General features: G+C 37.1%; 1 protein-coding gene and 1 pseudogene across 12 annotated transcripts in view; one reads left to right on the forward strand and one right to left on the reverse strand.

Moving 5' to 3' along the window:
• Positions 1–16,448, forward strand: part of Spir (spire type actin nucleation factor) — a 270,912-nt gene that overhangs the window by 145,672 nt on the left and 108,792 nt on the right. For all 12 annotated transcript variants that reach the window (XM_077426518.1, XM_077426524.1, XM_077426526.1 and 9 more), the window contains 3 exons: positions 1,454–1,572; positions 13,038–13,305; positions 15,324–15,637. In XM_077426518.1, the coding sequence (XP_077282644.1) occupies positions 1,454–1,572; positions 13,038–13,305; positions 15,324–15,637 (701 nt within the window). The remainder of the gene's footprint in view (positions 1–1,453; positions 1,573–13,037; positions 13,306–15,323; positions 15,638–16,448) is intronic.
• LOC143908753 (histone H3-like) lies at positions 13,769–14,699 on the reverse strand (annotated as a pseudogene).

Below are 16,448 nucleotides of genomic sequence, written 5' to 3' on the forward strand. Positions count from 1 at the left end.
CATGATCGCTCGGTCATCCCAATCATACTGTACCGATAACTCGTCCACGTGTTCGATCTATTTCTCGATAGTCAATTCGTTCTTCGCTGGGTCAAACGGTGGAATCATTAGTTCATCGCCTCGATGTATGTACGAGCCACGTGTATATGACCGTCGGTTCAAGCTTTCTACAATGCGTTCCAGTCTCTGAATTCGTTGATCATTATATCTTCCTTCATCGTCTCGTGTTGAAGAACGTGAATGACGTGAATGACGCCTCTTTCTCGTCGACGTCCTAATCTGTGAATCGTGATGCGATTCGCGCGACTTATGGCGGCCCATTAGGCCTGGTCTACAATGGGTGTTGTAAGTCGTAAGTCGTAACAACCGACCAATCACAGTTCATTATTCTCCTTGCGGTCGAAGAATAATGAACTGTGATTGGCCAATTCTCACGACTTACGACTTACAACACCCATTGTAGACCAGGCCTTATTCCCGCCGTACGTACCTACGTACTTTCACACCTCAGGATTTCCGAGCGTTGCGTGGCACGCGCGTTATATGTAGGCCTACTTCTGATATGTAAGCAACTTGCTATACGGTTGTGGGAGCGTGAGCGATAGACCAGCCTCGTTCGTTACAAATAATAATATTCCTTATTTACGACAATTAGTACGGATTGCTCTTTCTTGCTATGCAGCTACGCAACGACTCTGGCGACGGTATCGCCACGCCACCTTCATAGACTCGCGAGGGTCAGGATTGGCCCGTCCTCAAGCCTTCTTATTGGCTCTCGTAACGAGCCTCGGATTGGCCGCTCCTTGTCTTCCTACTGGCCGCCGTGAATCGGTAGCGCTGCCGGTCGGGAAGTTCGGCGGTAGGTTCAAATTCCCGGGGGGACCGTGGCAACTTGCTTACATATGTTAAACAGAAAAGCCCGAAAGACTAATCCTCCTTTCACAACGTTGATTGTGACGTCGACTATACATACAACACATATGTGTAGCGGTTTTTATTATAATTATGCGTATTGCGTCTTTATTTTTTTTAATTTTTGACTTTTTGTAATTATAATTATTAGATTGCGTCTTAATTTCTTTTAATCTTGGACTTTTTTGTAATTCTACACTGAAGATGGTCTAGCAACAGATCGAAACGTCTGTATATACAAATTTATCAACGCTAACACTTTGTTGCAGCGTTGTACTCCTTATTTTCTTAATTGATTTACTAATTATCTGAGCCTCTGATATTTAATAATAAAGTAATATAATAATAAGAGTAATAATGAAGTATGTTTTATATATATACTATTCCATGTACCTGTGTCAAAGTCTCTTTATCTTTTTCTCATTTCTAAATCATATTTCTTCATCTCATATTACATAACATAAATAATTTTAATGCATTTTCACACATTTAGTATCATCTAAACTTAATTATCATATTGAGAACGAATTTGACTTTTCAGATATAACACAAAACCGAGATGATATCATTGAACATGAATTATTGCCAAAACCATTTGGAAGAAATTTGGATGTTACGAGGCGGACCAAGAAAGTGATACCTGTCGATTTTGATTTGAAGGTTTACTCTCATATTTTTTTCAATTTATAGCATGTAAATGTGTAGAATTTCTGTTTTTGTTTTCGATCTTAAGGCTCCTGGGCTCTTTCCCGACATCTCGTGAGATATGACGTCAAAAGCGACAAATGTGCAGTGGAGAGCTGACACGTTGAGAATTCTTGCATGGTATTTTCAAATAAAAAAATATTTGCATAAAATAACACTTCAAATCACTTCAGCACACTTCGAAAATATTCCGAGTTTAGGTTAGGTCCTACCCTTTTTCCTTGACAGTTAAAGGGATCCTAAAGCCGTCTGTAATACCGGCTTTTTTTCTTAGCACTAATTTTTTAATTGATTTTATAGAAATGCAAAATTCTTGTCTAGAATTAAAGTACGCATCAAAATCTAGGTCATGGTGGTCGAATTTATATCGAAAACAAAAAAAATTAATATTTTTGTAAATTTTTGGTAAACGTGATGACAATATTTGCTTTGTACAAAAATTCCACAATAAATATCCACAAAGTTAGACCAGCATGACTTAGGGACAACATGTAGGAACAATATTGTGTAAATAGAACTAAGATTCAACGCCTAGAAAAAAAGATTAGTTTAAATAAACTTTTATATGTGTAAAAGCACATTCAGGTTGATATTGCGTGTAGCGAGAGATGGCGCAGCAATCGAAACAAGGACAGATGCCTCTCGTTAGACAAGGACAAATATAGATATATGACATAGAAAACAGGATTAGAAATGTTGACATTACCGAAATCGAGGAAGTTCGGCTTTCGCTTTAGGATCCCCTTAATAAACAACCATAAAATGAATGTAATACGAAACCTAGTCATGCGCCTACGCATAAGCCTGCATCGTATCACATTCGTTTTACGGATGTTTAATAACTGTCAAGGGAAAGGGATGCAACTCGGAGTATTTTTGAAATGTACTGAAGTGATCTGTAGTGTTATTTTAAGGAAATATCTTTTATTTAAAAATACCATGCAAGAATTTTCAACGTGTCATTTCTCGCTTCTGACGTCACATTCAGGAGCCCTTAGGAGGCTTTAAGGGGATCTTAAACTAAAGGCCGAACTCCAAACGAGAAAGCGCCATTATCTAAACGGAATTGAAAATGTCGTAAATTTCGATCGTTTTCTATGTTATGGGTCTATTTCTGTCCTTGTATAGACAAAATACAGTCGATCGAAAAAATGATCTGCTAACTTCTTGTAGCAGATTATTTTCTAGCAGATAAAAAGGGGAAGTTCTTTTCGCATGTAGATGAGTTCTATAGTTCCGGATACATTTTAGCGATAGTTTTGGTGATTTTTCCAAAACAAGTCCATTGAAAAAATTATCTGCTAGTTTTCTGTAGCATAGAGTGATATGCTGTATGAAATATCGGAGTTCCAAATTATGTAAAATATTTTTCGAATAGTTCTGAGCATACTGAAGCATTTTCTAAAGAGTTTCCAAGTGCGCTCGGGCGATATAAATTTATAAAAAAATCATACAACATTGCTAGGGTCGGGAACTCTGTAGAAATGCTTCAGTATGCTCAGAACTATTTGAGAAATATTTTAGATAAATCAGAACTCCGACATTTCGTACAGCATATCACTATTCTCTCTAAGTACTCGGGCGGTATTAATTTATTTAAAAAATCATACAACATTGCTATTGCCGGGAACTCTTTAGAAAACGCATAAATATGTTCAGAACTATTTGAAAAATATTTTAGGTAAATTGGAAACCTAAAAAAAAAAAGAAAGTGGTAGTATTATACCTCGAAAAAACCTAAGTAACAAGTGGTAGATCTTTATATCTCGAAAAATCTCGAAAAAATCTAAGCAGTAGTATCTTTATTTCCGAAAAATTATAACCCAAGTGATACACGTCACAAAATTATGTTACCTTATCAAAAAGAAGAGTCGCGCTTCAAGTGATCTATTACAATTACAAAAAAGAAATGATATCTCTTTAAGTTAAAGCGCCAATTACAGAGAGAACATGTATATTGCCTCAAAAAATAATTGTTGCATTACATTGAAAAATCTTTACATTGTGTCAATTAGAAAAGAATGTATAATAACAATTTTATAAGATTAAAAAATTTTATTTAAATTTAACAAGGGAATACAAGATATTTAAATACAAAGTTATTTACATGTGTCTTTTTTAATGGCCACAAAGAATTACAGAAGTAACAGTACAAAATAAAAATATTTTATTAAAATACATAAATTTTTCTTGTAAAAAAACTTGGCGCTGCTAGACCTTTTAAATAAATAAAAACAACAATAAATAAAAATAATTCAGAGAAGAATACAATGGGAGTAATATTAAATGATTATCAGCGTGGATGTGGGAGTGAGTGATATGGGTGTGCGTGACTACGCGGACGGCGGATAATGCGGCTTATAATTAAGTATAGAATAAGTTTATTTATTTATTTAAAATTTCGAGGTCTAGCAGCGCCAAGTTTTTTTACAAGAAAAATTTATGTATTTTAATAAAATATTTTTATTTTGTACTGTTACTTCTGTAATTCTTTGTGGCCATTAAAAAATACACATGTAAATAACTTTGTATTTAAATATCTTGTATTCCCTTGTTAAATTTAAATAAAATTTTTTAATCTTATAAAATTGTTATTATACATTCTTTTCTAATTGACACAATGTAAAGATTTTTCAATGTAGTGCAACAATTATTTTTTGAGGCAATATACATGTTCTCTCTGTAATTGGCGCTTTAACTTAAAGAGATATCATTTCTTTTTGTAATTGTAATAGATCACTTGAAGCGCGACTCTTCTTTTTGATAAGGTAACATAATTTTGTGACGTGTATCACTTGGGTTATAATTTTTCGGAAATAAAGATACTACTGCTTAGATTTTTTCGAGATTTTTCGAGATATAAAGATCTACCACTTGTTACTTAGGTTTTTTCGAGGTATAATACTACCACTTTCTTTTTTTTTTTAGGTAACAACATATACACTACTATACGTGTACTTGGCGCCTTTTTTTACCTTTTTTTAAAAAAGGTAATTTTGTGCGGATATCACGCCTTTTTGTAGTATATTACGCATTGTATAAACAGTATGTACAGGATAAAGCTATTTGGAGGTATAATACTACCACTTTGTTTTTTTCGAGGTAACAACATAACAGGGTAACAACATAATACATATACACTATTATGCGTGTACTTGGCGCTCATTTTACCTTTTTTTTAAAAAGGTAATTTTGTACGGATATCACGCCTTTTTGTAGTGTTACGCAACTTAATCTTATAAACAATATATCTTATAATTTCATAAACCGTATATAATACAAGGTATGAAGCTAAAAGTGTTACGGACTATTATTTCTAAAGAAAACAACAATTTAATATTTTGCTCAGTTTTTTAAAAATAATAATCTGTAACCCTTTTAGTTGTACACCTTGTATATATTTTTCAATTTCAACATAAAACATAATCGCAATAAAGCATGATTAATGTTAATAAGTCGTTAACTGTAAAATTCTTTATTTATTTTTATTTGCGTGTCTTACTGAATGTTGTTCGCAACTGTATATGTACCGATATCTTCAGGTATCGATATTTTTGATAATTATTTTTACGTCAGACATAATTTTAATTCATCCAATTTTTATTATGTCTAAACATAATTTTTGTCCAATTTTTATTATGTCTAGACATAATTTTAATTCAGCGTTTTTTATTATGTCATGACATAATTTTAATTCTGCCGCTAAGGAAATTTTAAGTCGATTTTTATGAATCAAGCTTGAATTCAATGTTTAGGTGTCCCAGGTTGCCGATGACGAGGTCCACATAGCGCGCTCTATAGTTTTCGGTGTCCAGGTGTATTAATACCTTGAATTTGATGGCCACGTGTTCCAAGTTGCCGATGACGAGGTCCACATAGTGCGCTTCGTAGTTTTCGGTGTCTACATGTATTAATACCTCGAATTCGATATCTACGTGTCCTACATTGGGTGCGTTCAGCCGATACTTTGCTAGCCTAGCAATCGTGAGCAGTCGCTCGTTTTCGCTCGTTTTTTCTTTTTTGATTTACTGGATTAAAAAGAGAAGAAACGAGCAAAAACGAGCAACTGCTCACGATTGCTAGGCTAGCGGAGTATCGGCTGAACGCACCCATTCAGATCTAAAGTTATTAATATACCTAGACACCAAAAACTATGAAGCGCATTATGTGGATCTCGTCATCAGCAACCTGGGACACCTAGACATCAATTTCAAGGTATTAATACACGTAGACACCGAAAACTACGGAGCGCAATATGTGGACCTTGTCATCGGCAACCTGGGACACCTAAACATTGAATTCAACATATTATTACACCTGGACACCGAAAACTACAAAGCGCACTATGTGGACCTCGTCATCGGCAACCTGGGACACGTAGACATCAAATTCAACGTACGATTACACCTGGACACCGGAAACTATGAAGCGATCCCGTCATCGGCAACCTGGGATACGTGGACATCGAATTCAAAATATTAATACACGTAGACACCGAAAACTACGGAGCGCACTATGTGGATCTTGTCATCGGCAACCTGGGACACCTAGACATCGAATTCAACGTACAATTACACCTGGACACCGAAAACTATGAAGCGCACTATCTGGATCTCTTCATCGGCAACCTGGGACACGTGAACATCAAATTCGAGGTATTATTACACCTAGACACCGAAAACTACGGAGCGCGATATCTGGACCTCGTCATCGGCAACCTGGGACACGTGGACACCGAAAACTACGGAGCGCACTATGTGGACCTTGTCATCGGCAACCTGGGATACCTAGACATCGAATTCAACGTACGATTACACCTGGACACCGAAAACTATGAAGCGCATTATCTGGATCCCGTCATCGGCAACCTGGGACTCGTGGACATCGAATTCAAGATATTAATACACGTAGACACCAAAAACTACGGAGCGCACTATGTGGACCTCGTCATCGGCAACCTGGGACACGTAGACATCGAATTCAACGTATTATTACACCTGGACACCGAAATCTATGAAGCGCATTATCTGGATCCCGTCATCGGCAACCTGAGACACGTGGACATCGAATTCAAGATATTAATACACGTAGACACCAAAAACTACGGAGCGCACTGTGTGGACCTCGTCATCGGCAACCTGGGACACCTAGACATCGCATTCAACGTACGATTACACCTGGACACCGAAAACTATGAAGCGCATTATCTGGATCCCGTCATCGGCAACCTGGGACACGTGGACATCGAATTCAAGATATTAATACACGTAGACACCAAAAACTACGGAGCGCATTATGTGGACCTCGTCATCGGCAACCTGGGACACGTAGACATCGAATTCAACGTATTATTACACCTGGACACCGAAAACTATAAAGCGCACTATCTGGACCTTGTCATCGGCAACCTGGGATACATAGACATCAAATTCAAGCTTGATTCATAAGAATCGACTTAAAAATTCCCTAGCGGCACTTTCTGCCAAGCATAAAGAACCTACTTTTCCGTTGACTCAATATTTATTATATAGATACCTAATTTTTACTTAAATAGAAATCTTCCTCCTGACCGATAAGTTTATCGACCTAATTTTGAAATACGCGCGCGATATCGAAACTGGCGATACCTGCGCCGCCAGCGTCGAAAAAGTGAAAGTGACGTTTCTCTGATAGATCGCGGCGTTAGGAGGAGGAGGAGTATCTTAAAAATAAATTTTCACATTTGGACTTTGCGTCGCAATATCTCCGCTCGTAAGGCACGTGGCGGAATATTATGAGAGAAACCCCCCCCTAATTGGACCCCAAGCTATCGATTAAGCCTACTTAGAACTTGATCCGTTCACTCGTTATCGAGATCTCACCATCTCGGGTACTCGCAACCCGTCGCGTCGCGTAAAAGAGTCACGGTCGGTCTCGCTCCGCGTGTACTTGGCGCGAGACACTACCGTGTCTCTTGATTCGATATTTCATACAGCATATCACTCTATGCTACGGAAACCTAGCAGATAATTTTTTCAATGGACTTGTTTTGGCAAAGTCACTAGAACTATCACTGAAAAGAAACTCGACTATATGCAAGAAGAACTTCCTTTTATTTTTGATCTGCTAGAAAATAATGTGCTACGGGAAGATAGCAAATAATTTTTTCGATTGATTGTTTTTTTTTTTTGTAAAATCACCAGAACTATTACTAAAAAGTTTTAGGAACTATAGAACTCGACTGCATGCGACAATGATCTGCTGGAAAATGATATGCCAACTTCACGGACACAGGAAACTTGTGTTCAACGTTTGAACAAACTGTGCAACTGTTATATGAAGTACATGTTGTATATTATGATGAGTTGACAGGTCTACAACTTGAGATGTCATATTGAGATAAAAGTAGATAAGAAAATTTGTAATTCTGTATTGTAATTATTTCTGGTTTTTCATATAAAATCAGAGTTTTCGGGGATCATTGATATATGTACTGTAATCATGGAAAAGCATTTTTAATTCTGTCAAATTAATGCGATGAAAAACTTGAAGTACAAAGATTTTAATTTTGTCAGTAATACAGACGGTTTTAAGATTCCTTTAATACGCTATATTCTAAAAATTATTTATAAGTATATGTTATGACCCAGATAGCCAAGCCTGCTTTTAGCAGGCTTTGCAAACTGTGTGCTGCAAGTTATACTAACATAATTTTAGCAGTAACAAAGCATGATTTGCCGTATTAGATAATGTGCGTAGAAATGAAATAAAACTTTAGCAGAATCTGATGTCTCATAACATTGATTATCGGACTCTATCGAACATTTGATGTCATGTTGCGGCAAACTAGAGCGCAGAATGCAATCAGGTTCAGGGTAGAAACTTTGAAAATCTTCTGTAAACTATTTGCAAACGTACTTGATGCAGTAAATAAATAATTCATCTCATAACTATAATAAATATCACCTAAGACTTGTATGCGCGGTCGCGTAGCTCCTAAACGAAGCATCAGAGAACATGGGTTGCTTGACAAAAATTATCCTTTCTGCAAGACATATCGTTCCTTACACCCACCTAAACCCACCCACACACACACATGCGCACGCACGCACGCACGCACGCACGCACGCACGCACGCACGCACGCACGCACGCACGCTCGCACGCACACACACACGCACACGCACACGCCCATACACGCACACACACGCTACATACGCACACGCACACGCACACGCACACGTCCACACACGCACACGCCCACACACGCACACACACACACGCACACCAACACCAACACCACATCAGGCATTTTTTAAGGAAAACTTCTCATTATCGAGAAAAGTGTTTCTTACAAGAGTTGTAGGATTTAGAAAGATTTATTTACAAATGTTATCAGTGTGACCTTGGGTGGCGTCTCCAAGGACAGGACAAGGTCACCTAGAATTTTTTTTGGACCCCGTATATTGTAGTATATCATTTGGAAGGTCATAAAATAAGAAAAATTTTGACGCAAATTAGAGGTCGATATGTTTACCCGTTTGAAAGTTATTTAGGGTCAAATATTTGGCTTTTTTGAAGTTTGACTCTAAAGCCCAGTTTCACAAGTGTCGGTTAACTTTTAACTTTAGATTAATTCACTCTTCGTCTCTTTCTAACGTCTCCCTTAGAAAGAGAGTAAGAGTGAGTTAATGGTTGCTTTTCATTTACATCAAAACTCATATAATTCTCACTTGTGACGTCATAACTCAGTTGAATGCACGTTCTTTTTCATGCTGGCAAGTGGGATTCAATTGAGTTTTTATCCACAATCGAGACCATGTGCTTTAATAAATCTAATAGACTCACATTGAAAGTGAGGCTATGAACCTGTATTATTATGCGATAGTTTTGTCACCAAAATGAGCAGGTAAATACAAAATGACATATCTTACCTGAGTATAAAATACTCACATAATTGAGTGACTCAGATCACTTGAGTGTAAATGGAAAGCAACTAATCTAAGGTTAAGTTAAAAGTTAACCGACACTTGTGAAACTGGACTTGTGGACTGGACCTAAATAACTCCCGAGCGGATCAACGTATCGACCTATGAGGTCAGATTTGGCAGGCGTGCACGTGTGCGCGCGGCGAGTCAGGGCCTAAACAGAATGGCTGTCTTATAACCTTAAGGCAGTGTTTTATGCCTTAAGTCTTTGTCTTATGTAACGCACAATACTGTGTTAATGTTTCCTGTCTTGTGTAGTATACGCGACATATAACTACACAAGACAGGAAACATTAACACAGTATTGTGCGTTACATAAGACAAAGACTTAAGGCATAAAACACTGCCAAGACAGCCATTCTGCTTAGGCCCTCAGCAAGCGCGACCAAGCGCGACGCGCGTGCGGGCGAGCGCCGCCCACCCTTCGCCACTCGCCGCTCGCACACGCGCGCGCTTGTCGAGTCTGGCCTACCGCTTCCCATGCGCTCATTCGTTCAGACGTATTAATTAATAATTTATTAACTGTTACGAATATCGCAAAATGGTAAAAGACATTTTTGTTTATTTTGGTTCGTTATTTTTAAAAATTCTGAGTAGAGGTCGTTTGGTCCTGCGGCCTTGCTTTCCTTTATCGCCTTTATTGGCGCCTCTACCTCATCCTTGGTGATCGATAGTCCAGTATTGCATTTTGTGCTTTTTAAAATGGTAGTGTGCCTGTTGTCTTCAAAGGTTGTTGCCACGTAGTTTCTCCAAATTGTTTTTGTCTCTTCCATATCGATTGCTGGTTTTCCCTGACTGTCATTTATGTATCCAGATCTTTTAATTTTGTACAGTCTTGCTGCTTCCTTAACCTTGTGTAGATTGAACGAATCGTGTTTGCGCCCTAGTGTCTCTATTTCTGCACATTGTTCCTCCATCTACTTCTTGCGTTGTCTTTTCCTTTAACCTTCCTTCTTTTAACCATCATGTTTAGTATAAAGTTGTTCATCCACTTATTTTTCTTTGTTTTTCTCGAGCGGAGATGTTGGTTCAAGATCTCTTTGTTGATTTTTTGCGGTTTATTTCTGTCACCGCATCGTTCACTGTTCCTCGCCGAGGTATTTTGATATTCATATATTCCTGTATCTTTCGGCTTGTATCTGCGTCTTTCAGTTATTTTAGATCGTATTTTGTGGTCATTTTTCGGTTGACTTTCTTGAGCCTAAAGGCATATGGTTCCGACGAGAGGGTTATGGTCTGACTTAATGTCAGCACCCGGGTATGTCTTTACTGATGTTACCGAATTTCTAAATCGCTCGTTGATTATGATGTATTAGTTGATCTGATTCCTAATAACATTTCCTGGTGCGTTCTGGGGTGATCTCCATGTATAGCCTTCTTCGTGGCAATTTGAAAAAAGTGTTGGTGATTACTAACACTTCTTCCGTTGCGAAGGCACATACTTGGTCTCCTCGCTCGTTTTTGTCTCCTAGTTCTTAGGGCCCTACCACTTCCCCGCATTTACCTCGGCCAATTTTGGGATTAAAGTTGTCGATAACCAAAAAGTTAATTCATTTTTTCTTAATTTTTTTAGGGTATTAGTTAAATACTCATAAAATGCTTCTATTGTTTCATCAGGTTTGTCCGCTGTGGGTGCGTATACTTGGATTATGTTAGTTTTAATGTTGGTCGGAAATGAATCAATTTGAATGAACAGTATTCTATCAGATACGGGGACAAAGTTGGTAACACATTTGTCCAGTTGCTTGCTGACGATCATCCCTACACCATATATGTGTTCTCCATTGGTATTACCGGAATAATATACCTGATGTTCGTTTATTAGGGATTTTCTGTTGTCGGTCCAACGCATTTCGCTGATCCTCATAATGTCAATATTAAGTCTGTCCATTTCCGTGATGGCATTATAAATTTTTTCTGCTTTACGATCTGATTGTGATACTCCTCTCCTGCCGGATCTTGTCTTCCGATGTCCATGATCAGTAACTTATCTTATTCTAATAGCCTTAACCATGATAGTCTACTAAGGAAGCTTTATTGGGGTGGTTTCTCGTTGCCTTCCCTTACGCAGTACCTCAGTCGATTTACTCTTACTATGAGTACCGCTTGAGGGTGTCTGGCGTCGAGCTCTTAGAGAGATAATTTCTCAATAGCCCCGACCCAGTGATGACATAGCTACTGTTTTGTCATGTCCTCGTTGATCCGCGGATGCTTATTTGGTGAGATCTTATTCGCATCTGTCTTATACATATATCTATAGGAACGTTCCTTATCAGCTATTGTGCTCATAATACTTGCAAATATTGATTTTTGACGGTTTAAAACTGGTGATATAGATGTCAGAAATCAATATTTGATATAGATTCAGAAATCAACCACGTACTTACTAGAACACCACAAAAATTGGAGGCCGATTTGCAAAAAGTATTGAATGAAAATCCGTCACAAATAGTTAAAAATTGATCAAGCATCAGTTTCAAAACGATTGCATGAGATGGGAAAAATTTAGAACCTCGGAAAATGGATACCTACCGTATAAACTTTCCGAAAACATTATCAGCCGCCTTTCATATACATTTCATTGCTTGCCAAACAATATAAAAAGGATTTTTGTGGAAAATTGTTGATGACGAAAAATGGATTATGTATGATAATTTTAAACATAAACATTTGTGGCTAGATTCCGGGCAGCCATTAACATCAATGGCAAAACCGAGGACAAAATCGAACATCCATGTTAAAGGTGCTTTTGTGCATCTGGTAGGACATGAAGCGTGCTGTTTTACGAGCTTTTTCAGCCGGGTGAAACAGTTACTGTCGAACGCTATAATCGTCAGTTGAATCAGTTGGCCGACGAAATTGAACGGAAAAAGTCATTTACTAGACTGCACAAGGAAGCCGGAAGGTCATTTTGCTGTACGATAATGCTAGACCGCACGTTGCTCTTCAAACCATCTTTGACTTGGACTGCGAAGTTCTCCTGCATGGCGTGTTCACCCGACTTGGCGGTTTCGGATTATCATCTATTCTGATCGATGCAGCATTCTTTGACTGGACAGCGTTTTCGAGATGTGGCTAAAATATGAAAATGGATCGACGATTTTTTATTGCCTCCAAATTGACATCTTTTTTTTCCGCAAAAGAATCCGAAACCTGCCCGAGAAATGGCAGAAAGTAACAGAAAACGAAAGAAAATATTTTGATGACTGAATTGTATTGCACATATATGTGTCAAAAGCGAAAACGTGCAAAAAGATTAAAATTTTTGTATACACGGATATATAAAATTTTGGTTGTTTTTCAAAAAAATATTTAAAATCTTACTTCAATGTAAAAAATTGAAGACGGAGATGATTAGTAATCGGAAATACGTTTTTAGTTTTATATTGTGTTAAATTTTGTTAAACTTTGTTATACTTCTTTGCTAATATATTTATATCATTTTTGTAAATAGTTGGATGCAGAAGATGATGACGATGACGACGATGATGATTACAATGAGGAGAATTTTGAAACAAGATTTGAGGAAGAAGATGAAGCTTGCAACTATTGGCAACTTAAACATTACAATTTTGGTACTCGAAAAAGTATACGAAACGAGCATAAGGATCATGAGCATAGGGATGACGATGAAGTGGGATCTGCAAATCCTTGGCGAAAAACTGGCGGACTTCGTCTAACCAGGAACGAGTACCACCGATTCTGTGATGCTCAATTAGAATGTAATTGTTTTAAATAATGTTTCAACCTTCTTCTTATTTATTTCGATGATCATAATCGTTGATCATAATTCTCATATTAACTCTTCTCGTTATCTGTTTTAACCTTTTCTTTAATATCTCTCTTTCTTGATACAATATTTACTTATATAAGCTACATAGCGTAATATATAATCGACTTTAGAAACGAATTCTTTTATCAACTTGGAATTTATTTTTCTTTAAAAATTTGAAAACTTTTTTACAATTTCTTTAATAATTAATTTACGAGTTTTCTGCTATATTTTTTCTTTAGCCACGAATATCGTCAGTGATTTAATTATTCTTTAGTATTCTGAAGAAAAGCGAGTAATAGAGATTAGATAAATAATATCTAACTTTCTCAAAGAAAAATTAATTAAAATTTATTAATGAAATGCTAGCGAAGAAATTATTTTATTTCAAATCTTTGATTAAAAAAAAAAATGATTGTTTCACTTTTGTCTGAAATTGATGAGAGAAAATTTGTTTCTGTTTGTTTATTTTATTGGTAGAAAAAAAAATGTAAATATGCATAAAAGATCAGACATTATCGATCTTATCACTACTTAAATATATTGTAAAGGAGGTTTTTTTGAGTAATTCTACATTAAAAAAGTGGGGGATGGCATTGGTTTAGAAGAAATAGCAAGTTAAAGTTTCACAATTTTAATACTTTTTTTTAGATATTATAAAGTAACATTAGTTTTAAGAGAAGTAATTTGATGATATGTGTAGGTATATAGGCAGTACACGTGTAGATAATTGAATAGAACCAGTTTAGGTACGTTCCCCACGAATTCTGCGGGCCAACTGGATGTCCTTGGGCATGATAATGATTTTCTTGACGTGAAATGCGCAAAGATTGGTGTCCCCAAATAGACCAAAGAGGTAGGCCTCGCTCGCTTCTTGCGGAGCCATAACAGCCGAGCTCTGGAATCGGAGATCGGTCTTGAAGTCCTTTCACGTACCAATCGCTGAAATGGGAGCTTACAGATTAGAAGCTCCGTGCTCTTCTGGTAGCGACGAATCTCACGAAGCGCAACAATTCCAGGGTGATAACGATGCGGTTTCTTGACCGGTTGCAGGCAGGCGCGTTTTTACGGGTTGTCTTCGTCGCCAAATGTTTGTGCGGGGCCTTGCCTCCGGTCGACTTGCGAGCGGTCTGCATGGTTCTTGTCATCTTGAACAAATCCAAATGCTGTCCGTATGATACGACGAGCTATAGCGGTAGCTTCTCCCCCACAAGCAGGAGTGAATAGGGGTGGACCTTGGTTCGCGTGGAAAGTTGGAAATCCGTTTTTTCTTCTTTCTTTGCTTTGTGTGAAAAGTTGCATCGTGTGGAAATGCTCAATATCTGTAATAACAGAAATAAACTAACATAAGTAACAGAAATAATTTGTTAAAGCAGAGAATAGTTAGTATATTGAAAAGTACATATACAATTTTGTATTAAAAAGTATAAATACAACGTAGTCTTTAACAATGACACAAACATAAATTGTTGTTTTCCATTATTGTACGCTTTCACATGGGTTTGCAACTTTCTACCTACCTCCGTCTACATGTGTATTGTCTATACACACATATATGAACAAATTACGTCCTTCAGCATTAAAATTGCGAAACTTCAATTTGCTATATCTTTTAAACCAATGTCATCGGGAGTTTTTTCTTGCGTAGAATTACTCAGAAAGACTTTCCCTACAACATATTTAAGTGGCGATAAAATTAGTGAGATCTGACTTCCTATGTATATTTACCAAAGAATGAATGTTTTAATCTATAATATCTAATGATGTTTTCGGCCATACTGAGTTTAGCTTATTCCAAGAGTGATTAATAACATTGTTTCTGTCTTATTAACATAATCAAAAGTGGTCAAAACATGAAACAAATAAAGATAAATTATACTTGTTTTAAAAATTCAGCTTCAAAATATATTTGAAAATAGTCATATAAAACTTATCCTTTCGATAAAATTGAAGTTTATTTGATTGCAGCTTATGATTTGGCGACGCAATGTCCTTCTCGGAGGGCATCTGCGAGAAGACACGCTGCAAATTGCACTATACCGTTAACATCATTCATGGGAACGACATCCCTTCCACAGTCGAGGCCGCAGAGTCGGCAGCACGCCGGTCTCACGGACTCGACGTTGAGTCAAGGTCCAAGTCCCAACATTAGCCTGAATCCCAGCCCAAATTGTAGTCCGCAGCCACGAGCACCGAGACAACCACGACGGGCACATACGATTGCACACGAGAGTAAAAACGACAAAGCTCATAGTGATGAGTGGGAGGACGATATTGATAAGGTAAGGAATGCCAAGTCTATACTGCCCCCTTCCTTTTTTTTACAAAACTTTGGAGACACTCGATGTCAGGTTCGTAAATATTTTGAATTGAATAGTGTAATGTGTTCTGTAGTTTTTGATGATTTTACCCTGATTCTTATGAAATAGGGGTAGAAAAGACCGAAGAATTTTTTTTTTTTTTTTTTTAGTTTTTTGATGCCAATGTGTTCTGAATGGCCGCATTCAGAAAACACAACTGTTGAGTGAGCGGTCAGTGATTCTTTAATATGATTGGTTCTTACCTTTGGTTCTTCTCCGGATCTAAGTGTAAGAACCAATCATAATGAGCGTTTACTCAACAGTTGTGTTGCCTGAATGCGGCCAATGTTCTAAAACGTCGGAAAATTGCATTAAAAAAATGTCCGCGCACGCGCGCCTGTGTGTGTGTCGGTGTATATACACATTTATCTATAACTTAAGAACTAATCAACTAAATCTTAAATAATTATATATAAAATAGGGATAGAAAAGACTGAAGAATATAATAGATTTATAAATAACCCGATATTTCAAAATAGAATTGTAAATAGCCCGATATCTCAAAATAGAACTCTACTGCCTTTTTACGAACGTTAAAACGGCTCTTATAGTGCTCTTATAAAGGTTAATACTCAATATGGCTAATGGGCCAGTTGAGATCGAGAATAATCCATTCGTATGTACTTGGCCGAGAATTAACATTTTTTTAAAGAATCTCTATATGAAATTGTTTGTATTTCGTATGAAGACTTTTGAAGTGCAATTGAAAAGGTTTGTGAGTCATTCGTTTAAT

The sequence above is a fragment of the Temnothorax americanus genome, unplaced genomic scaffold (assembly GCF_048541705.1).
Source record: "Temnothorax americanus isolate GAGA-0224 unplaced genomic scaffold, ASM4854170v1 Scaffold114, whole genome shotgun sequence".
Lineage (NCBI taxonomy): Eukaryota > Metazoa > Arthropoda > Insecta > Hymenoptera > Formicidae > Temnothorax > Temnothorax americanus.